General features: G+C 41.6%; 1 protein-coding gene across 1 annotated transcript in view; it reads left to right on the top strand.

The window, feature by feature from the left end:
• Positions 1-21,408: 21,408 nt before the first annotated feature.
• TSHZ3 (teashirt zinc finger homeobox 3) overlaps positions 21,409-25,829 on the top strand; it is a 71,333-nt gene continuing 66,912 nt past the window's right edge. The window contains exon 1 of the mRNA XM_032764184.1: positions 21,409-21,492. Coding sequence (XP_032620075.1) covers positions 21,453-21,492 — 40 coding nt within the window. The 5' untranslated portion in view covers positions 21,409-21,452. The remainder of the gene's footprint in view (positions 21,493-25,829) is intronic.

Below are 25,829 nucleotides of genomic sequence, written 5' to 3'. Positions count from 1 at the left end.
TTCAATCCTGAAGCAAAATGGGAACCTGATTAAAGTGGATAATTCACTCCTTAACAGGTCAGCCTTCAAACAAAATCAGGCCCTTTCTCTGTTTAGCATAATTAATGGGGGAACAGTTTTAACTGGTAAATTGTAATTTTGATCATCCTGGTTAATTTTCTGCCCCTTGTTTTTCATTTTCTTGTTTCCTCTTCACCTGCTATCTGTGAAGTCACTGGTCTCCTGCTGGCTCTTGCACTCAGGGCATATGTTCTAAAATTCTGCAAACTGTCATATGGCATACACCTTTGCTGAATGCCCTGAGCACATTCTTAGCTGCTGTTGTTGCCTCTTTCATTCAGAAATTGTCCTGTTTCCACTCTGTGTTGTCTGGAGTGAAAAGTGTGATATCAAAAGGTCTTTTCTAGCCATAATATTCTAACCACTTAGTCCCTAACTCTGCTTCAAATAATTATGGTCAGTTATACTTTTGGAAGCCAGGAACAGTCCTCTATTTGACCCAGGAAGGCCTAAAGGAAATCCGTGTTTTTCAAGTCTGATTTGGTAGCACAGAAAATGTTGCAATACTGTTACATCCAGATGGTCTGACATACTAAAACACAAGTTATGGACTCATTACAACATCTGATCCTTATCTTGCTCACAATACTTATTAAAACACTTTGCTATTCATATATCTATTTCATTTCCATCCTTTGTGATCACCAAACATCATGTGTCTGTGGTAATTGAATTTATTAATTTTTTATCACATAGTCTTCCTTGCCAAAACATATCTGGTGTGTATGTGGCTCAATCCTATAAAGTCCCATGTATAAGGAATATTCTGCTTGGGCATAGTTTAGGCTTTCAATACAAAAACAGACTGAACAAATAAGCAATGCATATTAATTGGCAAATAGGCCACAGCTGACTTAACATGGAATCATCATTATCTTTAATATTACTATGTTAAGGAAATTGGGCTTTAAAAATAAAAATCTGTATCCTCAGATGTCTACTATAGTTTTTCTGTTAGATTTTAAATGTATCTATCTTAAGTATTTCTAAGATCCTGATCACCCTGGTATCTAAGTTCTCAGTTCATCAAGGTACTTGGGAACATACCTAATTTTAGGCTGTTAGTACTCCCACTTAAATCAGTGGGACTGCTCACATGCTTAAAATTAGGCACCTGCCTAAGTACCTTGTATATCTGGCAGATAGCTCTGTTTTAAAATGATACCAAAACCGGAGAAATGCAATGACTATGTTGAAAACAAACATTATACACAGGTATTTCACATTGTGTACTAGCCTTTCTAAGACTTGATTCTCTGCATTCTCTTATTAGTGTGTAAATTGGTCAGTAGAACTCTTTTTTTTAAATTCCCGATTGGATTGGTAAAGAAATATTTTATTTGATTTCTGTTGGTTTGTAGTTGATTTCATTGTTATATTATTGAGAAGAATTATTACAATCTCAAAAGATTTTGCTTGCTGTCTGCATACTAGCCATGTGAATCTGTCAAGGTGTAGAGGCCAGGACCAGCCTCAAAGAATCATCATATCCTGCAAGGGCTTTCTTGAATCAGTTCAGGGGAACACCACATTTGATTGCCTTTTATTTATTGCTGTTTTAGTGGGAAATTACACAATGGGTAATAAGCGTACTAGGTAAAAGGAAACATGCACTGGACACTCTTCATTCTGTGCAGTATGGTTGTGGTACATGGCTATGGTATATGGTAACATTATTTTTGTTTAAAAGGAGTAACACAAAAGCACAATTCTACACAAATTCATATATCAATTATAAGCTAACCACTAATATGAAGAAAAACACCATTATTTTCCATTGTTGCTTATATTACAAAAAATGTATTTTAAAAAATAATTTAAATTTTCTGTCCACAACTGAAGAGGTTTTCCAAAAAAAATTAATTTCTGTATCTATCAGATCAAAAGCATGGTAGTCTATAGAAAAGTAATTAAGAGTGTGCTATTCTCACTTGAAAAAAAGTCTGTGAGAGTTATAATTTTATTTTTTTAGAGTACAGAATAACATAAATCAAAAAAAGCAATAGTCTACCTTGTGTTTTGACTACTTTGACCCTCTTCAACCCCTGCCAATTTTTATCTCATTTTTGTTTAACTTTGTACATCAGAGTTTAATTTTAAAGCTGGTCCAGAAGACAGTGATGTATAGGTTACATCAAGTATAGCTTAAATTACCCTCTCCCCAGTGATTTGAAGTTGAGGGGAGGGTCTTACTCTAGCAGCAGGTTGGGAAGGAGAAATGGTCAGAACTTGCCCTTTGAACCTGACCACCCTCAGCAACAGAAACATTTCTGCCAGAACATCATTATTGATTTTATTATATTTTAAGATCTCCTAAAACTGTTGGTGAAGTTTTCCATATATTAATTTTTGACACATGCATATAAAAACAGAAATATGGGTTAAACACAAACTATAAATTAAGACAATAGTCTCCAATAAACTTACACCCCTGCACCTATAGGTTTCCATTTCAGCTGACCATTCCTAGCAGCTTGTCAATGAAAATAAATTTTACCTTTTTGACAAACCTAACCATGAAGATTAGTCCTCAAATGCAACTTTGCAGTTTTGCTTATTTGATTTTTTTTTCTCCTGCAGCAAAAGGAGATAAATATATATTAGTAAAATATGTAGGGTCTGATCCTGCCACTTTACTCTTGTGAACAGATCCATTGAAACAAGTGGCAAACTCTAAATAACTCTCACAAGATCTGGCCCTTAATCTCAATGCCTATTGCTGTTTTTTCTCAATCCACTAAGAACAAGTCTCCGGTGAAATGTTACATGTACCCAGCAATCTTATGAACCACTGCTGCCACAGAAAACTAACACTGATGGGTAGCTCTGAAAACTCTTCAACCAATTATATACCACAGAGCTGTGCATGTGTTTTTATGTAGTAGAATAAAAACCACAAGAAGAGCTCTACAAGAGACCACAAAATGGGTTTGGCACCTGTGCCTCTTAGGAGTCTAAGTTTCAGAATTCTGTTATCACATGACCTGCTGACCCAGGGATAGCAAAACTGACCTTGTCTTACACACAGAAGTCTATTGCTATGACTCCCCTGAGAGCACAAACCAGCTGCAAACTGCTGCAATGATTAACCCTTATGTGTTGTAGATGTAACATCAAGTCATGGTAATAAAGCTTTCACTGCATAACATCTTCTGCTTTGTAAATTGTTGCTCTTATCAGCTGCACTCTAGGATGTTATCCCTTTTCTGTGAAGCATGACTGCTGTGTTGTTCACTGGAAAGGCTACTAGATCTATAAAGTCTGTGATATTTATTCAATTACTTGGGAGGGTAACATACAGACTATACTCTGTTTAAAATAAAACTGCAATGCATTTTCCATTGTCCTTTTCTGTATGTGTCAGAAAAACAAAATAACATGAAATAATTACATGTATGAAATGTACTGTACTAATTAAAATACAGAATTCCTACAGTATATTTGAATATAGGAATGCTACAGCAGATCATAGCATTGCTACATCAAGTCCAGTATCTTGCTTCTGGCATTAGTTTATACTTATAGCTTCATAAAAATGCAAACTCTTCAATCCTACACTGCACATGGACAATTATGGAATACAGTACGTGGAAGGAAACACAATTCCTTCCAGCCCCTGCAGTAATCAGTATAAATGTTGAAACTTACAGTTTGATTATCCCCTATCTTAAATTCAAATATTGGGCCTGATCCTGCATTCCTTATCCATTCAAATTTGCAGTGAAATCAGTGGGGATTTTGAATATGCAATGAATGCAAGATCAGGCTCAGTATTCCTTCCAGGGCAGAGTTAAGATATAGGCACTATGGATCTATGCCTAAGGCTCTTGCTCCTGGAGTCATGTGATGAGCTCAGAATCTTAGCTACTGTTGGGGAGCAGGGAGAATGAAAATCTCTAGCCATCATGGCTGTGAAAGAAAAGCTTGAGAAGTTGACCTGACAGTAACCAATGCCATGACATCTGCCTGAGTCCAAAAGAGCCAGAAGCAGTGTCTCTTAGAGATGTGAACTGCCCCATGCCTCACAGTGGATCAGATCCACTGCTCAGGAGGGCCTCTCTGACTGGACCACAGCAGAAGAGTCTGTGTATAGCACAATAAAAAGAGAGGGAGGTCTGTCTCACCCATCCATGGAGATGCACTCCACTGCTTGAGAAGGTACATGGGGAGGGTGACCTTGCTGTTACTCCTTCATCTCTGTGGGGAAAGGAGCCCCTGCTGCTGCTCCAAAACTGTGTATGGGTTGGGGTGCAAGGTCATGGCCTTTATAGGACAGATCCCCCAGCAACTACAAAGGTGGGGGTTAGGTTAAAGGGGAGGGCTGTGTCATGTGGAGTGGCTAGGCCCCCAAATAGCCTTAATCCAGCTCTGATCATAGTATTATCTGGACTCTCTTTTTAATTCAGTCACAGAAATGTTCTTCTGTTTATAACAAAACCATATGGCTGGGTATTTTTCTTCCGAATGAAATAATTTAAATTAAAACACTTATTGATTGTTGCAGCCAATCAGCTTCTCTTTCCAGCAATCATTATCTTGTGTTTCATTATCTCCAGTTAGAAATCAGTGGGCTGAATTTATCTAGGGTGTAACGCTATTAACTTCAGTTTCATCCTTGGTGTAAACAGGCACGGCTCTATTGAAGTCAATAAAATCAGAGTTCATTTTTGCCCCCAGGCTTCAAAGGAATATCGGGGGTTCACAATTGGCCCCACATATGTTTTATATATATAAAAATGATCCTCATGGTCTTATGTTTAAGCTTATATATAAGCTTCTGTAAAACATAAGACCATGAGGATCATTTTTAAACTCCTAGTTTACACAAGCTTTAAAAAAACAAAACAAACAAAAAAAACAAATCAGCATTCCCCTTCAGCATAAACAGTAGACAAGTAAATTAGATTATTACAGCAAAGATTTATTTTTTAATCTAAAGTATTATTAACAACATACAGAGAGGAATTCAGATTTTTTAAAATATGATCCTTTAAGGGTTTTTGCACAATTCACTTGTGTAACAGACTAAATCCACAGGGTGAATCTACGAGGGTGGAAAGACACCTGAGGGAACTTTGCACTTGAAAAATCATTTATTTGTTTACTTTATAAGTAAAAATTAGGACTGAAAAGCATGTGGATAAAAGAACATGGTAAAGGTCATTTCCCCCAGATCCGAACATGGCGTGTTCCCCCCAGGCTGGAACAGAAGAGGGAATCCATCACATCTAGGACCCCACAGCTGTGTATAGAAACATGCACACACGACCACTTGTTCGGATCTGGGGGAAATGACCTTTACCATGTTCTTTTATCCACATGCTTTTCAGTCCTAATTTTTACTTATAAAGTAAACAAATAAATGATTTTTCAAGTGCAAAGTTCCCTCAGGTGTGGAAATTCAGGCTGGAAATTAGAAGATGATTTCTAACCATCAGAGGGGTGAGGTTCTGGAGCAGTCTCCCAATAGGAGTTGTGGGGCCAAACAACTGTATTAGTTTTAAGAGAGAACTGGACAAATTGATGAGTGCAATTGTATGACAGGGTTCAACAACCCTGGAACTCACCTCTAGTTTACATCTTATGTTGCTAAAGCTCATGCTTCAGTTTCAGATGGTCATTGGCAAGTCACAGGAAGTAATTCCACCTCTTTTCAATGTATTTTGGGAAGTTTTGTTAATCTCTTTCTTCTGAAGCATCAGGATTCGTAACAGCTGAAGATGGGACATTTTGTGGGGGCAGGGGTCTGAGGTGGCACCAAGCATTCTCTCTTTCAGGTGCTTGGCTGGCTGGTTCTTGCTCCCATGCTCAGGGTCTAATTGGTTGCCACATGTAGGATCAGGAAGGAATTTCTCCCCAAGTCAGCTTGGCAGTGACCTTGCGGCGGGGGGAAGGGGGGAAGTTTCACCTTTCTCTACTGCGTATGCAAGGCTTATCTGGGTATATCTCACTTAAAAGTTTCTCTGCCATTGTGGGGGCCTCAGGCACTGGTGTTCCTCAGTCCCTCCTATTCTCAGCCTGTGGCACATACAGTTTAGTGGCCTCTGGGTCTAATTTACTTTGGTCTAATCTTGGTTTTTGGGTTTCATGTGCAGGTACTGGGTGATGTTGGTGGCCTGTGACATACAGGAGGTCAAACTAGACAATCTAGTATTCTCTTCTACCCTTAAACTCTATGATTGTAACTCTCTCCCACCTCCCCTGCAGGAACTGGATCGGTTCTTAAAGGAGGGGAGGAGGAAATGGAAAGAATTTGAAAGCTCAGGAGGGCTCCACTTTCCCTTTTCCTCCTCTGTGCAACAGGAACAGCTCAAATGCTCCTCCCCTCTCCCTCTCTGTAGCACCTGGGCTGGGAAGGGGGACAGGAGTCCCCCTGCAGTCCACCTCCCTTCAGGCCTGGAGAAGAGGATGAAGAACTCCAGGAGTTTCAGGAAGAGTGGAAGTGAGAACAGATGTGGAGGGAAAACTGATAGGAGGCTGGAGTGGGGCAGCATTGATGGGGGCAGGCAGATGTGATTCACTTTCATTTCTGTAGACCAGTGGTTTTCAGCCTGTGGTCCACAGCCCCCTGCTGGTCTGTGGACTATAGCTAAGATTTCCAAAGGGGCCTGCACCTCCACTTGAAATTTTTTACAGGCCTGCAAATGAAAAATGGTGAGCTGGTGTGGAGGGGGTGGGGCCATGGTGCATACTTTTCCCATCCCTCCACAACCCATTTGTGGTGGATTGCAGCTATGGGAGTGCAGAGCCAGAGTTGCCTCTGCCCCCCACCCAGCACAGTTGTGGTTGGTCTTTATCAATGGCTGTGCAAGGAGCTGCTTGCGCTCTCCCCACGCATACAGGCCAGCCACACTTGGGCTGAATGATGAATTATAGTTAGCAAATGCCTCGATTCTACCACCCTTCGTGTACTGACAAGCATTAATCCACATAAGTAGTCCCATCAATCACTATTACTGGGCTTGCAGAATCTGTCCCAAAATGTTCAAAATGCAGGGTGGCACCATTAGCAAAGACAACATTTTCCTACTGGAATTGCAGATTACAGTATTAATTTAATTATTCTCTACTCAAATATATACAACTCCCATTAAGATCAGTCCAGAAGCGCCCATTGCCTTGAGACACAGAAAGCAGCAAAAAGAGAGAACAAACGGGTGGAAAGACTAAAACCAGCAGAAGTCAATGCCGGTGCATGCTCCAAACCAGCTGTTCACAAAGGCCAGGCTCTCTGAACTCCATACAGCCAGGAAGCAAGAATAAGACACTCCATGCAGCATGTTCCCCTTCAAACCAGTTTGTGGAAATCTCAGTGAAATTTAAGGATGCTCCAAACAGCACAATTTTCCTCTCCATCCCTCAGAAGACATGAGGCACCTACTGTAGCACAGCTCCTGGGGAAGCCAGGAAGGAGGAGGTTCATGGAGCTGTGTGGAGAGACAGGCCCCCATTGGGATGCTTGATTTCCATGAAGATCCAGCCTTCCAAGCTCTGCAGATTTTGAAGAGTTTCCCCTGTCTCTTCTCTGGGACCCAACCTCCTCTCTATTATATCTGCAAGGCACTTATCACCTTTCTATTTAAGCGCCCAAGTGGAAGAATGCAGGAAAATTTTGGTGGAATAATCTTGGCCTAGGGTTTTTTCCCTTCTCCTGTGGGTTTTCTGTAGGAGGAGACCATTTAGTCCATTAACTTCCATTAATATCTCATCTCCACAATTAATGGGAGTGGCATATGAAAAGGAAGGGGACTGACCTTTAAATTCATTAAATAAAGCAAATTTTTAAAATCATTTGTTTATTTAAAAAAAGTTCTAGTGATGAAAATACAAGACTGTTATGCTTAGACATTAGCTGTAGTGATAAAAACCAACTTGCAAATTATTGCAGAGGAAGATCTGCATCCTTAGAACACATATTCCAGTCTCCATACTGATATATGTTATGCAGGGTTATCTTTGTAAGGCTTCTCTTCTAAAATATATTTTCTCCTCATAAGAGGCATTCCTTTCAACTCCCAGTGGGGACTTTCTTATAAATGAGGAACTGGGTCTCAAGGGACTGGACTGTTAGAAAAGTGTGTTATTAAAAAAAAAAAAATACATAGCAGAATACTAAGCAATATAATTAGCTCATTTCTTTAGTTTTTTATCTTTAAAAAATGTATAGCCAAATTTTAATTAAGCATATTCTCTGGATGTTTGAGTTGTATAAGAATAAGAAAATCTACTATTTGCTATATTTTAGAGGGATTAATTGTATCCATTAGGGTTCTTATTCTGATCTTAGATATGCAGGCAGGTATCAACACTTTTCTTGCAAAAGCAACTACTGTGTCTTGTACAAGATGCAAAGTGATATGCACCCACCTATCAGAGGTCAGAATCTGCACCTTAGGGGTGCCTTCTCATCTCCATGTGTAGGAATTTACACATATAGCTCCTGTTGATGCTAATCTTCTTGCGTGAGAATGAGCTTGTCCCCTATTTCAAAACTGGCTAAAGAGCCAGGTTCAAAATATTATTGACAGGTGTGTATGCTTGAAAGCATCTTGATCCCATCACAGAAGATAATTGAAAAATATAATTACATTTTTTAAAAGGCAGATATGGTGACAAGAAAGTCAGGACCTGATTCTTGAGAGGCAGCCTTATCTAGTGATTTCTAGTGGGTTCTCTTCTTGACTCACTGTGCAACCTTAGTAAAGTCATTTAATGCGTCTGTGCCTCAGTTTCCCCATCTGGGATAACACTTCCCTTTGTAAAATGCTTTGAGTTCTCAGATGTGAAATGCTCTAAGTACAAAGTATTATTAATTAGTATGTTTATATTCATAATACAAATTATTATTAATTAGTATGTTTATATTACGCTGTTATATACTGTTATATACTTATACACAAATTCAGCTATTTATATGCTCCTGTTTGGCCTTAGGCTCCTAAAAATTTGAAGGAAATGAAACTGTGTTTATTTTATTCTTCTCAAAGCTTGGCTAATGTCAACTGCTGGACACAGCCCTAAACATATGAAGCTAATGAATTTAAGTAACGTGTGAGCATACTTTGGTTTGTAGGTCTCTGCCTCTAAAATAATTCCTTCTGGTAACTTTAACAATAGTATATAAAAACATCTCTGTGAAAGAATCTAGAGTTGAACAATTATGGAGCAGATGCATCCACTCTGAACAAAATGACCTTTTCCTCAAGTTAAAAAACATTAAAAGTTAAAGACCATTTGAACAGAAGTTAATACTTTTAAAAATTAGAAAAATTGCCATTCTTTCAAAACCTGACCAAGAAGTGTGGGAAACTATAAGAGGACATTTAGGCACATACATTCATAATTTAAAATAACTTATTATTTATTATAAAACAACTATTATTAAGATGAAAGCATTTTGCATTTTCTGGCTTAATTCAAAACTAGGAATGAACTTTTCTTTAGAGATGAAATGAGATTTGAGGGGAATAAATACACAATGAAGGGAACCTGCTCTAAAGCTGGTTAACTGCAATTTTTAAGTCACATTTCTTTCTCTCTAGTGTGTACAGATGACAGGAGTATAAAGAGAGCAAATCAATGATAGTGTCAGATTTTCTTAGTTCCCACATTACATCTGACCTGGACGGTGCATGCTCTAGTCACTAGTAACAGAGAAAATAGAATGATCAGTCCTGCTTTATCACTACTCCTCACCTTAATGAGCACAAACAAAAACTTACAGAAATGGTCTGCCCAGTTCTGGAGATGCTGCTGCTACCCTTAAACCAAGCCTATAAGAGATGTAACAAAGGCCAATTATAACACTTCCAAAGGAAATGTGGTGAGAAGTGTTCTTACATGATAAATCCAGGTATATCTGTAGATTGCAGATAAATGAATTATGTATTACTTGTAGTATAGTAGCATAGAGAGGCCCAAAAGAGATCAGGGCCCCATTGTGCTAGGTAGTGTATAAACACAGAGAGGGATATCCCCTGCCCTAAAGAACTTTCTGTGTACCCAGACAAGACACACATTGTGACAGGGGAAAGGGAAGCAAAGAGGTGAAATGACTTGCCCAAGGTCACACAGCAGGTCAGTGTTAGAGCCAGGAATAGAACCCACCGTGTCCTGATTTCCAGCTAGCTACCTAACTAGGGGTCATAGGGCCTTTCTGAATTAAGTTGCCCATATAGGAGCATGCTCACCTAGAAATTGAAAATGAATGGAGAGAGCGTAGGTTCTTCCCCATTCCCCCAGACAACTCTTTTACCGGGAGAGTAACAAGTCTCATCAACACTCAGTCATTCCCAGGTTGAGTTAAGGCAGCTGCCAGTCATTCCCAAGCCAGTGGTGGGAGAACCCTGGCTGACATTCATCCCTGCCTTAGAGCCCAGGCATGTGGTTCAATTGTACTACGGCGAATTTCCTCCCCGGGCTTGAGTGGGAGATGTTCCTTTAGCAGCTACCCAGGTGGGCAAAGCCAAGACTCCTTGCTCTTTGTGGATAAGTATTCAGCTTTGACTGAGTAAAGACTGCGAGATCGGACCTTAGCGTGTAAGGAAAGTTCCTGGCAAATGCTCCCAGGTCTCATGCCTTTGAAGTTCCTTCCTGGTCAGGATTAAGCAGTGCTCTGAGGGCCTCTAATATGTAAAGGGACAGATTTGTCAGGAAAGAGGAGACAAAAACATGGAAGAAAATGCTCTCTCCTCCTTTCATACCAATGCAGCAAAGTCAGAATATATTCACTTGCTAGCCTAAGCACTATTCTCTCATAACAATTTAATAATAATAATCACAAACTAATTCCAGGATATAAAAAATCCAGGTCAGGGTGGTTGATCTTCACAGCAAAGTTTACAAAAGGAAAACTTGCCCACATCAAATGTCTCAGTTCTCCACTTTAAATGTATCCAGTTTTGCTTTTCAGGGTTCTTAAAACCTTGCAAGAGGAAGATGTACATGGATCAAAGGTATATGTGTGAAGTTTGCCCTTATTATTAAAAACTGGATGGACATGTTTGTCTCTAATGAACTGAATACGTGCAACTAACATTGGTTTGGATCCTATGTCTTCTATGAAAAAAATTAATTGTGGTGGGTATATAACGAAATACGGTAACAGGAGCCCTGCAGACAATCCGCATAGCTGTCTGGGTTGCAGGAATCCCTTTGCAGCCTTTACTTGTAGTTTTGTGGATACCTGCAAAATAAAATTGCAAGGAGTTGCTTAGGACTCAATACTCCAATGGATTTGATATTAGGACCGAATTAAATCACAAAGAAAGACGTGCTTGTCAGCAAACCCTCAGGCCCTTGATGTCTGATTAATAGGGAACTGCAGACAATTTATTCATTGCTTTATGCGAACACCTTCGCATCAGGTTATGTCATACAGGATTAAGCAACAGAACTGGGATTTCCCAGGGTCTTTTAAATCCGGCAGTGTCCCGAGAGAGAATGGGTCTGTTTAAGGGCTGTCCTTAGAAGGCATGAGGAGATCCTGGGATTACTCAGTGCACCTCATCTCTTCCCTTTTTTCTAAACTTTTCTCTCCACCACCTCCCTTTTAAACACTCCGGTGGCTACTTCCCTCCAGATTCAAACTAGTGGCCAGGAGCTGACCCTATTTGCTGATTAAGAGCCTTTGCGGTGCCCAGCTTCACTCAATCATTTCAGTTAAGCGGGAGAGCTGTTTTCTGGAGTGCAGAGTTTCTGTAGATCAGCCCGAAGCTACCAATTTAAAAGTCTCTACGACAGCAAATGCTTGCGTGACTTTAGTAGCACTAAACTACTGCAGGGATTGAGTGAGGAGGAGCTTTAGCAGTGGCAGAGCTCTCATTGCCAGTGGGTGACTGAATCTGATACACAAATACACACACAGCCAGTAATGTTACGTGGCCCAACGGTACCTGCAGTGCTAAGGTCCCAGTTGGAATGGTGGGTTCTAACTGCTTCTACCGAATTTATAGTCAGTTGGGAGATCGGTGTGGGTTCGTGTCAGATAAACACAAGCTCTGTTGTAAGGTGACTGTGGGGAATTTGATTTAAGCCAGGATATAACTGGCAACTCTGATTCTTTGCTTGTCTTGATATAGCATGGATGAGAGCTGTTATGCGCCATTCCTGCTGCCACACCCAGGCGCCACGGGACTGGTGCTTTTGCTTCTGTGATTCACGTCATACCACTAACATACCTTGAATGTGCGTGTTATTTTTAACTATACTTTTGGGGAGCGGGAATCCCGAGTCTCAGCGGACGGTGCATGCGGAACTCCTGTACTGTAAGCTGTAGGTCACTGATACGATGAGTGATGTCTGTATTTAGGAGCCATTGAGATGGGTGGTGTCATTGTTTACTAATGCGGGGGGCCTGTAATCTATGGATTACTGAGAGGTCAGGCTAAAGCGGTTCCTTACTCTCATGTGAATGCATTTGCAAGGGGCTTTCACTTGATCATTGACACCGAAGCATGTGTCCTATTTCTTTAACACTCTCTCTTTAAAACCATCCAGGTACTGTACTCCTCATACAAACTGCAATAAATCCGTATCAAAGGCTAGTTAGTGGGCATGTCCAGAAAGCACAATTTACGAGGCAATATGTCATCTGTATGTGTCTGACATGCCCACTGTCTGGATGCCATGTTATGGCCTCCTGGCCTGCAAAATTTCATTGCTGAGAACAAATCCATTTTTGAGTTGCAGAATTCAAAACAAAGGTCTGAACCACAAGGCTCGTACTGAGGACTGAGCCTCCTGCCGAATAGTGCCAGTCTCTGAGACGAGCTGGTTTCTAATGGAAACGCGACCAGACCCCAACCGTACGTCACCAGGGGGCGCCCCTCAGATTGTAACACCTCTGGTACACGTAGGGCCGGTGCTTTCGAGAGGGAATCATGTTCCGCAGACTTAACTGTAATAATTACCGTATTTTGAATGTTGTATTGGCTACCTTAGATAGGACTAACTTGTAATACAGAAATCGGTGTCCTTTGCCTATGCCCTCGGGGAAAACTGAACCCATCTCCTCTTGTACAGGCAGCTCATGCTGATTGGTGGCAGAGATAAGCTCCTTTTCAATATTTTTTTCATTTGGCTATCCAGTAATTTAGCAATTCCTTCCCTAGGTCTTCCAGCGCTGTGTCATAAGCCAGTTAAGGACATTTTGTCAGATCGTGATTTTTTTATTTATTTATTTTTTTTTTAGAAATTGACAACTTTAAAAAAAATACGATCATCTCCATCCGATTTTTATGTGCAAAATAAAAAAGTACTGCCAGAAGATTAATTCTTTTCTGACGACTATCTCCCACCTAGTCAAAACAGAAAGGAAGATTTTGTTATGGTTTACGCTTTATCTAGCACCAACCTCAAGATTACTTATTTTTTTAATAAAGAAGGGGGAGGTGAATCTTTGCATTGCAAAATTGTTACTGTATTAAATCACAGGCGTTTTGTTCTGTGGTTGGTGTTGTTCTGCAAAGAGCAATTTGTATTACTTGTGCAATGAAAACTTTCAGGTAATGCAAGAAAGAAAAGGGAAGTACTTTCCTGCTCTCCCCCTCCCCGCCCCCCATCCTTCAAATGCCTTTCGACCTAACCAGCTGCAGGATCACTGCCAGTCTATACAAACGTTCCCAAACCTTGTATAGATAAAAGTAACTAAACACCTCGTGCTAAGACAATAGCTTTTGTTGTCACATATGGTCAAGTTCAAAAATCTGTAACTATTTTTCACACAAAGTTTTCTACTGCCCAAGTTAATACATTACGCTACAGTAGCGCTGAATTGTATTGCTTATTTTCTTCGAAGCAACGGCCAGTTGTTCCTTCGGAGACCTTAGATCCTTTTGAGCAAAAAAGTTATAATTCAGCGAGACTGAACTGCGACAATAGCTCTGGTTTTAGCACACTAAAAAGTGCAGTCCACGTCTAGTTGGGGGTGAGTGGGGATCAGATCGGGTCAGAGTGACACTCGGTGTTCCAGCACCACAGTTTGTGAGACGGAAGCTGGATGGATTGGGGGGGGATTATGGCTGCACTCCTGATGAAATTTGCCCCGAATTAATTCCATGAGCCCATGTCTGCAGAGGCTCCGGGTAGTTCAAGGGACAACTCAGCTTTCCTTGGTTGAAATGTATCATTAGCTGCGAGAAGCCCTCTAAACACGCCCACGGCTCCCAACTTTTCTCTGGGGAAAGGCAAGGCAAGACTGCAGCAGCAGCACAGCAGGGCAGGAAAGGGAAACTTGTGTTCGAGCCTAAACTTAATTCATGGACTTGTTTGACTCAGCCAACGTGCTGTGTGAAGAAGGATTTACTCCACTTTATTGTCATGACTGATGTCAAGGATTGACAAAGCACCTCTAAAAGAGTCTCCTTGTGGGACTCCGCAGCAGACCAAAGAGGGACGAGATCAATGCAGTGTCCCCTCTGCAGGAGAAATCGCTGCCGCAGAATTTAAACAGAGACTATCGGAGGGATTTTATGAACTCTCTGTTTAAGTAATACTGCCTTGAAAGCACTAGCAAGACTCATTTGCCCCCAAGATTCAGTGCAATAATTTGGAGATAAAAGGTGTCACTTTTAAATGGGCGCCAGCATGCCCTCTTGGTGAAAATCGCTCAGTGGGCACGTGTATAAATAGCACAGAGATGTTAGAGTGAAATTTAGGGAACTGGAACTCAGGCGGTGTACTCAAGCTAGCTACCTCTTTTGTTAGATCGCGGGGATCGTGCTAGTAAAGGCTAAATATGCTACTGGAGTTTGCTTGCAACACCTTCCCAGTGTTTCTACATCAAAGTTTCTCACAGTGGCTTTTAGATATGCGTTTAAAGTCTGGGAGACGGGAATTAATTTCAGCTTCCTATGGAGGCAAAGTATTTTACAAAATATTAGCTGAGGTGTTAGAAGGAATAGTTCAAATCATTAGGGTTATGATATTCTCCTATTTTCCCATCAAATGAACTCCCGAAGATGCCCAATTCTGATCAAAGTAGCATTAACATCCAAGCTCTGATTTTTGTTGAGGCTTATTAATGTTATAACTGTAAAAGTCCTTTGGAGAATTTACAGACAAAACATCTGGTTCGTTAAAGCAAAGCTACTGAACTAAGAAAAACAAACTTGGCTGCTGTGTAAATTCAGATACCAAAACAATTTACATTCAAGCAAAGATTTTAGCCCGAAGGAAAACTTTTATTCATGTGTATTTAGGAGGTTTGGGAATTCACAGGCATTTTTAAAGAATTGTGTTCTAATAAAGTTGTGTAGCTCTTACAAAATTTCTTTAATCTCGTCTCAGATTTATTACTGCAGTTATAATTATTACTACCAATGCTTTGCTTTTACAGAAATGAAGTATTGTTTTTGGTGGTGGAATTTTTTAAAATCAAATTTGTCAGAGACGTATTAATCTATTATAATGCTGATGTGTATGTTTCTCCTTTGTCCTTAGCCAGTAGAAAACAAGGTACTTTCTGCACATTTGTTACATTTCGATAATGCCTCACAAAGCTTTTAAAATATATGTTCATCCTCTCTTGAAAAACAGAAACCGATGACATATGACAATTGACTGTATTATGCTGTTTTTTTCAAATGAGCTATGAGAACTTTCAAAGTTAACAACAGGCAGTCTAATGTGGCAACTGCAAATAGATCTTTCAGAATATGTGCTTCCAATGTAAGTAAGTGCATCCTTCACATTAACCCAGATCTGCAAGGGGTAGCTAGATCTTGTTTAGATAGCTCATTCATTCTTTGGGGGCTTCTAGAAGATAGCAGTAATTAGTCAAAGATTAGTATACTAAGAACTGAAATAGTCTTATGCTGCTCTTCCACAACCAGCTTATTTTCTTCTATCTTCCTTACTTCTTCAAGGTACTTTAGCAAAATTTTTCTCTTTTTCACCCTCCAGCGATAACAGTGCCTCGGTTCTTTTGCGTGATAAGAACTAGTCCTGAGATTCCCTATTTATGGTGTTTTCTGTTTCATTAACTCTGTTCACAAATTGGTTTATCACTACTTCTAGCCTTTCAAGAGGCCCAAACATTAATGTGGAACTCTTCTTAGATGCTTTAATTCACTTCTAATAACATTCAACTTGTGAAGACCAGGTCAGTTATAGTTCTTTTGCCTTCACTGAAGAGAAGGAAGACGCCAAAATTAACCAGATATTAGCAAGTTGAAAGTTATTTGGACTGAATGGAAAGTAGCCAAAGAGCAAGCAGGTCACATATCGTGTGTGAACCTCCTGAAAAGCACTCAACCAATAATAAAAATCAATCTCTGAAAGGAGCTTCACCTATACTTAAGCATACACCTCTGCATTCCTTACTTAAAATGAATGAGTGGCTAAACACCAGTACTCTGCTTAAAAAAGGAAAAACTATAAGGAAATAGCAAATAACTCATTACTTTGTAAAAGGTATTTTTCTTGATCAGTTTAATACACTTTAATATTGATCTTTATTTATTGTTAACCTCCTAAATAGTTAATTTCAGTGGAGTGTTTGTCGGTTCAGTGTGGTACCTGCTTTTTTTTTATGTTGGTTTTAATAGGTTGGCTTCTTAGTAAATTTGTTACACTATGCTGCAGGAAAATGAAATGAATGGTGAAAATATAGAGCCAAAGAAGGCCATCAAACTGTGGACACTGTTAAACTATAAAACATTCTTAATAGATGTGAAATTCAGAAGGGACGGCTGTCTAATTATGGAACTTGTTTTAAAACTACCCGTAAAAGCAAGCTTAGGGCTGAGTCCTATGTGCTGAGTCTTTGTGGTTATAGCCTGTACAGTCATCGATTTTATGCATTATGTTTGTAAATGTTACACTTAATAAAATTACGGGTTCTGATCTTCTGTAATAGAGTATGACCCCAAGAGAAGCTGATACACTTTACAGAATTTGCATTTTAGTCTGTAATTTGTCTGGTGGAGAGTTCAATAGATTTTTAAATTCCTTTTAAAAAAAATACAAATAGTTAACACATCAAATTGTTCTACAACTTGCTGGTTGTTTGGGCACTTTATACTATACATACATATTATATATGGGGTCAGAGAGAGAGAGAGAGTGTTACTATTTCTAATTCAACTGGGAAAAGCCCACCAATTACTGTTTACAGAAAGTTTAGCTTCTCACATTAAAAAGGGATGATCTCAAAACGGTGCATTATTACTAGATTACTACCTCTCATAAATTTTTGTTGACCCCTCTAAAAACAAGATGAATGTTTTAATGTGTAGTTATGGTTTTCTTACAAATGTCTCCCTTAGTGATATCGTTAAGCTGCTGTTGTTGCAATCTGCTGGCATCTCCCAAGCATTTATCTATGTATACATGAATGAAAGCTGCTCTTTGATATCTACTTGCCACAGAATTACTAAAGGCATGCCATGCCATGCCTGTCTCTCTCTCTCTCTAAACTGCAACAGGAAAAATGTCAGCACACACATGAACCTAGACGAAGTATTTATAATGGAAGAAAGTAAAGGTAACTGCGAATTTGCAGAACCGCAAAGCATAAAAAAACGTTTTAACCCTTTCCCCTTGTATAAACCTTCTTGAATCCTCGAGCCAGAGTCCAGTGTCCTATGCCATGGACGGTGTAGTGAACGCAGTAAGGTTATATTGGAGCATGCATGTGGTGAAAGATGAGCAGACTTGGGGGGGAAAAACTCCTTGGATTTGCAGAAAATAATGATTGGCTGGTATAGAACTTTGCTTAGGAAGCTTTGGAGAAACTAATAGAAAATCGACATATTTTCCGGCTTGAAATAAGTATCTGCTCTCTCACATCTAGAAATAGTATGTAAATGACTGAAATAATTGAACACATCCTTACTACTTGTATTTTACTGCACTTTTCTAGCATATTTTAATTCATACCTTAGGTAGTTCTCATCTTGATTTTTGTTTTAACCAGTAATAAAGTCAGAGTTTTGTTTCCCTTTAATTCAGTAGTGACTGTGAAAGTTTGTCTTAGCATCTCATGTTGCAAAACTAAGTGAAATACTCTATGGTGTACAGTGTCTGTTGAAGAACTTCATCCGCCTTGGCTAGCAGTCTTTAAAAACTGCAGTTTATACATTACTCAATATCTGTGTTTTATTGGATACAGATTTAGCGGTTTCCCCTGAAGAAATAGAGACTGCATTTGGTCTGAGTGCTTAACATGCTGATCCTGGCTATTCCTCCAGTCCCTCTCCACTGCCTTTGGCAATTATGTATCCTTTAGGATTACGCTAAATTATTTAGGGTTTCTATTTCCCAGTTTGTATGTAAAGGGACAGGAGGGGAAAAGGGAGAATGAGTTATTAATTAAAGCCTAGTCCGTTACGTTTTCCGAGCCTAACATTTGTAAAAACTTATGCTGCTGCTGATCCCCTCCTTCCTGGTTAAGTTGTTTAGTGTGTTAGTTATTTGTACTGAATCACAGTCTATGCTATGTCTGATGTGTTGTCGTTGCAATGTGCAGTCAGTGTGACACTGATGGATGCGCCAATGGTTAGACGGACAGATGTTAGGGCGGATCTAACGGCATGCAATGCCATAGCAGCAAGGGGATGGGGGGAGCGAGCGAGCGAGACTGGGCTAAAAACATCTCGATTCAGTGAAAGTCGCTTATTTCTGGTGCAAACAACGCAGCCAGCCACACACACGCGCGCGCGCGATTTTTGGAGGGGGGGCCGGGTAACGTTTCAGTGTAGCAGATCTGATCGTTGCTTCTGTGGCCAGATACTATAACTGTGAGAAGAAACCAGCAAATATCAGTGAAATGGAACTGAGCGAATTTGGCAGCACAAGCGGCATTTGACAACTCACCATTTTCTTGTTTGCAAGAAATGTTTCGTTTTTCCCCAACAGTAGCAATTTCCCGGGGACTTTAGGCGATTGCGATATTTTTTTTCATCCTAAAGATCGACTTTTTTTTTTAAATCTAATAATAATATTACAAAAAGCCCCCCCCCCAAAAAACTCCAAACTTCTCCACCCTTTCAAACTATTTGAATTTCCTGCAACTTGAAAAGAGAAGCAAGCGCAAAGGAACGTCAAGTCGGCTTTACAAGACGAGAAGACGCAACAACATCTGCACTTAGTAAGGTATTTGGAATTATCCCAGATCTTGAAGAATGGGGGCGAGTGGAGATTTTCTGATCTTACCGTAAAAGTGAGATCATCCTTTTCCCCCCTCCCTGTGAAAAAAAAAAAGAGAGAGAGAGAGAAAGGAGGAAAATTATTTGCTACTGGTGTTTGCTTCACTTCTCTTAAGTAAAGAAGGCATCTTGGGACTAAGACGATTGTCTGTGATTTGCTGTAGCTGTCATTAAATATCTATCAGCCACACAAAGAAAGGAGGGGGGAGTGAAATTGGCAGCCGCGAAGGTGTTTGGCAGTCGCTTCTGATTCATGTTCGTAAAGCACTTGAAACACCGTTAGAGTCCATCCCCTCTTTTCTGATGTGCATTATTGCAATCCAGGAATACACAATCAAACTCACACCGCATCGATTCGCCAGCGCTCGCTAAACCCAGGATTTCACCAATGAACTTGGACCTCCCCCCACCCCCAAAAAAGTAACCTTCAAAGGAGAGTTTGTGAGTGAGTGAGTGTGGCGGAAGGGAGGGGGATTTTTGCAAGCAAGTGCTGGCCAGTCTCCCCAGCGAAGGCGTCTCGGGGCACCGCAAAGATTGAAAGAATAGAAACCTAGGCAGCATTACCACTTCCCCGAGCCTCCAGCCGGAGCTACTTTGCGAGACGTGCACAGACAGGCGGAGAGGTGCAAAGTGGAGTTGCTCGCTGCTTGGGCTCCAGCAAGGTGTGTGCTGTGCAAGCCGGGGCGCTGGAGGTGCGTTTGCTGCGGCAGCAGCAGCCGGCCAGCTCCCCAGACCCGGGGCACGCTGGTAAGTTAGGAAGGAGGGAGGGGAAGAGGAGGGAGGGAGGAAGGAAGGGGTGGGTGGGGTTGTTGCTGTGTTGTATTTTTTAAATGCACCGGGAGGGAGGATCAAACAATGCTCCAGGCTGCCCGGAAAGGGGGTGGGGGCGTTTGTTCAAAAAGAAAAGCAAAAAGATCCCCAAAGCACCACTACGCCCGGAAAGGGTCCGGTGTCGTCCCCCGCCCACCCCCTCCCCGGGGCTGCTCAGTGTCACTGCTGGGTAGCTGGGCTGCTCCTGCCAGAGCCACGCCGGGCTGGCTGGCTCCTCTCTCGCCCCATGACTGATTTGCTGTCACAGTGCAGGGAGCGGACCTGCCCTGACACTTCTGGCCTTTATGGAGAGAGGGTTCCGGAGCGTAGGTGGGTGGTAGCTGGGGGAGCGGCAGGGGGCAATTGCACTGAGCGCCCCAGCTCGGGGCTCCCCGACAGCCTCCGTAGCTGGACTGACATGGGAGCATTGGGGTCCAACGTTTGTCTCGGCGGGCCTGGGGGTGGCACGGCTGGGGGGATGAGACGTGGGCTCACTGGGCAGAGACGGGTGGCGTCTTCCTGGGCCGAGGTGGGCAGCTGTGGGGGCGTCCCTGGCCCTGACAGCGGGGGCAGGAGATGGGTGCCCCTGGCTGCAAGGGGCAGCTATGACAGGCAAGGGAGAGAGCCGGCTCCTCGCGGGGGAGAAGCGAGGGCCGGGTGGAGGGGGGAGTCCCTTGGTTACCCGCCGGGTTGGATTGAGTCCCCTGGCTGTGGGGGGGGACCCCCAGAAGGTGGGGGGGGGTCCCTGGCAAGAGACCGCGTGGATCCCCCTGACGATGGCTGGCAAAGTTGGGAGGTGTCCAGCATATGGGCACAAGGAGGGGTCCCCCAGCTGTCGGAGGGGGAGGAGGGGATTCGGGGTCCCCCCCCCGCCGCCCGTCCCTCTGGCAGCGCCGGCGGCGCGCTGCGCAAAGAGTTAAGGCGCGGGCCGGGGGGGGAGCGCGGTGCCCCGCTCCCACTCCGGCTCCGCAGACTAGTTGGAGTGACACTGCGATCATCTCGTTTCCCTTCAAGCTTTGCCTGTTGCCGCCGCCGCCGCTCCAGCGCCGAGCCGGAGCGAGGGGCGCAGCCTGAAGCTCTGCCGACTCCTGCCAGCGGCTCCCCTTCTTTATGCCGTGATCTCCGAGCCCGGCCAGGCACCGGGAGTGCGGGGCGGGGCGGACGGCGGGCGCTCCCCGGCCCTCCTGCGCGCACCACTCGTCGGGGGGCTTCCCCCCCGCCGGCCGCCGGGGCGATTTGTCAAAACTTCCCCCTCCGCCTGCCCGCCTCCCCCTGCGTGCCGCCGCCGCCGCATGCACAGCCGCAGCACCCCCCAGCCCGCCCGCCGAGCCTGGAGCCGCTCACCGGATCTCCGGGGCTGAAGCAACTCTGTCCACCCCCGCCCCGAGGCAGCCCACCCCCTCCTGGCACCCGCGGCAGCAGCAGGAGCTCAGCATGCCGAGGAGGAAGCAGCAAGCGCCCCGGCGCGCAGCAGGTACGAGAGCTGCCTTCCCCGCCGGGTTGTTTCTCCTCTCTCCTCTTCTCTCTCGCTTCGCCTCTGTCTCTTTCCTAACCGCTCTCCAGCTGGCAGAGCGAGTTGGGTTTGTGCGGAGCTCCCCGGGATTGCACGTTGCACGCCGTGGATTTTGCAGAGTAAACTTGGTCAGGCAGACACATCACTGTGGCCTTACCCCCCCCCCCCTTTGGGGCTGGAGGTTGGGCATGATGGTCTTTTTTCCTACTTTTGGTTTATTCCCAGCTCCCCTGTTCCCTGCCCCCCCCCATTCCTCTGTTTTGGGGACAACACTTCGTGAAAACGAGGGATATCAGATAATAGAGGTGAACCTTGAAAAGATGTGTGTGGCTATAGGGGTGGAGGAAAAGAGAGGTAAATGTTGCTCATTTCCAATCTCTGCTTTGGCACTCACTTTGATTTTCTCCCCTTCCTTCCCCATACAATCTCCATCTCCTTTTTTCACACACTCACAAGTGGTTTGTTAAAGACATTGATAATTTCTAATGTATTTATGTATGTATGTGTGTTAAGTGGCACAGAGTGATATTACAGGCTTGCAGTGTTACTTTAAGACCATACCATAGACAAGACTCCTTTATCCAAATTTATCTCTCTCCCTCTTCCCCTTGTGCTGCACTGGAGACACCTCCACTGGACCAACAGATCCGCCTAGTTGGTCACTTTCTTTGAAAACCTCTTCCCCAATCCTATTGATTTTTTCATTTATGAGCCCAAACTGGGAAGCTGCAAAGGAAACCAATGCAAAGGGTGTATTGTCTGATAACTAGCCAGTATTTTTGATGCTGGGTTTGCATTACCCCCCTCGTTTTTTTTTGTTGTTTTTTTTTGTTGCCCCTTTAAAGAAATTCTTTTCTGGGCTTTTGCCCTTGTGGATTTTTTTCTGTTTCTTTATGCCTTAAATGCCAGCTTCTCTTAAACTTGAGCATCATTTTCTGGAAGAACCAAATTGTGGGTTGAGGGGTGGGGGAAAACCCAATAAAAAGATTATTTTACAATAATGGAGGTATGTGAGGTGGAAAAAGGTTTCCTTGGCCTGTTGCCATCCTTGATTTGATGGCTGATTGATCGCCTGTCATCTGGCTGCCTTTGATCTATTCATTCCTGATAAACATCAATAAATCACTTGCTATGGTAACGCCAGACTCAGTGACATCATATATGGCCTGTCAACTCTCTGTCAGTGAAACTTTAGAGACTTTTGGTTAGTTTTGTGACATAATCACATGACCATGTATTTTGATATGTATGATACTTACACTGAATGGGTAGAGAGAGAGTCTCTCTCTTCATTAGGAAGAGTTAGCTAGTTTGGGGACCAATAATTTAAGTGTAGACTGAAGCACTCATGGTGCATTCTTTAGGAGAGACCCATATGTATGCATGAATGTAGTGGTTTCCCAAGTGGTTATAGCAGTACTTTTAATTAGGCCATTCAGTGTTACCTACTAAAACTTAAATAAAGTAATCCTGCTACTTATGAGATCATTGTCAGAAGAAATGCTTTAAAAAATCTGCCAGTGCACTTAGAAATATGTCAAGCTCTCAAAGAGGCATGATTTGAACTTAGTAAGCAGCAAGCAACACAATGAATAACATAAAATATACACAACTGTATGTACATTTCCTCACCTCTTCAAGTGTACATTTAAGTTTAACATACTTGTTTTTGTAACAGAAGAAACTATACTGGTTCACAGTAGATTTTGTAGTCTTAATCTACATACTGACATTTGGAAAGTTTGGAATGTTTTAAAGTGCAATAGTAATATACTCTGACAAACATTTCATTTAAATAATACACTTTATTATGTTGAATTTCAGGTTAGTGCCTGAAATAATGACACTTGTGAAATGGGTTCAAAACTTTGTCCTTCAACATAATTTGAAAAGTATAGGCTGTAAACCTAGTTCAGTTCTTGAAGAACTTGGTTTTCAGAAAAGTTGGATATATTCTTCAAAGAGGTGAGCTATAGTTTGGACTTTAAGATTCTAGGAGAATCTTTCCCTGGTGAACTCACACATATTGAAGTACTCTGTCTTTCTGTTTTTGGCTTAAGTGAACTAGTCATGATGTATGATATATCTTTTACATTTATAGCTTTTAGGTTGCCACATAAAACATGATTGTTATGATAATTGCCTCCTGCTAAATGCTGTTTTATTAATCAGTCTGGAAATGTTATTATTATGTTATTAGCAGCATTGCCAAAAGTATTTTTTACACTTTTTAAAGATAGCTAAGAAATAGCAGGTTAGTTAAGAAATATTCATTACAAAAACTTGACTGCAGGACTAATAGGAGATGGAAGAATGGTTTTGCTCTATCAAAATGACCCGTCAAAACGACTTTGTTTCATATTTGATTTAATTGTCTCTCTCCTGACAGGCACATTCATCAATAGCTTAATGGTCAATCAGAAGTTGGCAGAGTGAGTGCTTTCATTCTTTCCCATACACTAGCTTTGGCTTTACTTTATCAAAATGCCTCTGCCTAATGGATATGGGGGATGTAGAATGACTGAAAGGCTTCTTATTTAAGAAGAGTGGGGGAAAAACACCAAAAACATTTATGCTGTTGATAAGTGCATGAAGATAAATAAGTGAGCTGTGTGAGGTTGGGGTTTTTTTTATTATTATTATTATGAGGCACAAGAAACTTCTCATTCTTTCCCCTTCTTTTTGGCTTCACAGCTTCAAGTTGTAAGGTTCATGACTGCTTTTGTGGCATACTGAGAGTGATGACAAATTGATTGCTTTGTACTGGTAGACCGAAAATAAATATATTAAATAAATAAATAAGGACTGGAAGGATGGGGGGAATTAAAAATGTCTGCTGATTGGTAACTCAGGAAATCCAGTCCCCAGCAACCTTGAGAATACTTGAGATTTTTTTTCTCTCCAAACTGAAAGGTCCGCTCAGCCATAAAAAAAGAAAAGTTGTTTTGCCAGCTTCATTAGTGTTCACCTAATTAGCTGTAAACCTGATGGATTCCTGACAGCTTTAATGATTGGAGATGACAAGCTCCACGCAGTGTCATCCAGCAGAATTAGGTTTGCAGCTAGTTTGATGTAATCAAGTTGATATTACACAGTCCTGGTTGCCTTTAGTTGTGCATTAACTCAATTTTCTGCTGCAGGTGACAAATGGGCTTTGGTACCTGGATAATCATGTCATAGGAATTAGGGCCCTTTTAATGGTCTGGAGTAGAATAACAACAACAAAGAACTCTCAGCAGCACAGAGCTTGCAGACAGAACAGACAGGTGCACAAATTCTTTATGTCTAGCCCAAGTGTTAACACCACACTGTAGAAGACTAAAGCTGTCTCTAAGAATCTATAAAACTGAAAATTTCAGTTTGTTTGCTTTAAGACAGATGAATATCATGGATAAATTAGGGGGCAAATGTCAGAGGATCATAGTTTTTGACTATACTTGTTAATGCAAGGGAAAGGTCTAAATTACAGTTGCTCTTCCAGTGACTTTTGCCATTTAAGTTAGAAGGGAGAAAAACACTTATTAGTTAAAGGCTACTGTCTAGGAGAGCTAAGCAATACTATACTGATAGAGGCTAGTCTGGTTCATGCAAACAATAATTATCTATCTTTAAAATATAGCGTTTATTTTTAACAAACACATCTATTTAAAAGATCAAGACAATGTGGTTTAGTTCTCATTGACTGAAAAGACTTAATACACATTCTGTATACATTCTATTCTTGCTCTTTAAAAGGACTGGAAACTGTAATGATTTGTTGGAAACTCATTTACGTTTTTTTATTGAATGGAACAATTACTGGTTTCAGGCCCAGACAATAATGCTGCATTTGAAACACCTCTTATAGAACTTGGAGCCATGATATTTTTTCTTCTAAAATGTGTTCTAAACAGTAGAAATAATCCACACACTTTCTCTGCTCTATTTAGCTCTCTAAACCCAACCTTAGTGCTTACATTCTGAAGAGGCACATACCATCAGCATGAACACTTTAATATAACTGATAGATTAATTTTCAAAAGTGCTGAGCATCTCTAGTTGCCATTCAATTCTGTGGGGTTTGTGGGTTCTCAGCAGCTTTGAAAATCAGGCCAAAAGTATATAACAAAAATTCTGTTGAGAGAGAATACGTAAGTCTTTAGACAAAATTCTAGACATGCAGATGTGAGTTCAGGAAGTTGAACGCATTTCCTAATTCATGGGAATTGCTTGAAGCTACATAAATGCCTGGCAACTACATACATACCTCCAAAAGTACATGTAGCGATAAAGTCGACTACCTATAAAGGTACTTGCAG

Source organism: Chelonoidis abingdonii, chromosome 19 (assembly GCF_003597395.2).
Source record: "Chelonoidis abingdonii isolate Lonesome George chromosome 19, CheloAbing_2.0, whole genome shotgun sequence".
In the NCBI taxonomy this organism is placed as follows: domain Eukaryota; kingdom Metazoa; phylum Chordata; order Testudines; family Testudinidae; genus Chelonoidis; species Chelonoidis abingdonii.
This window is presented reverse-complemented; position numbering and strand designations above follow the sequence as displayed.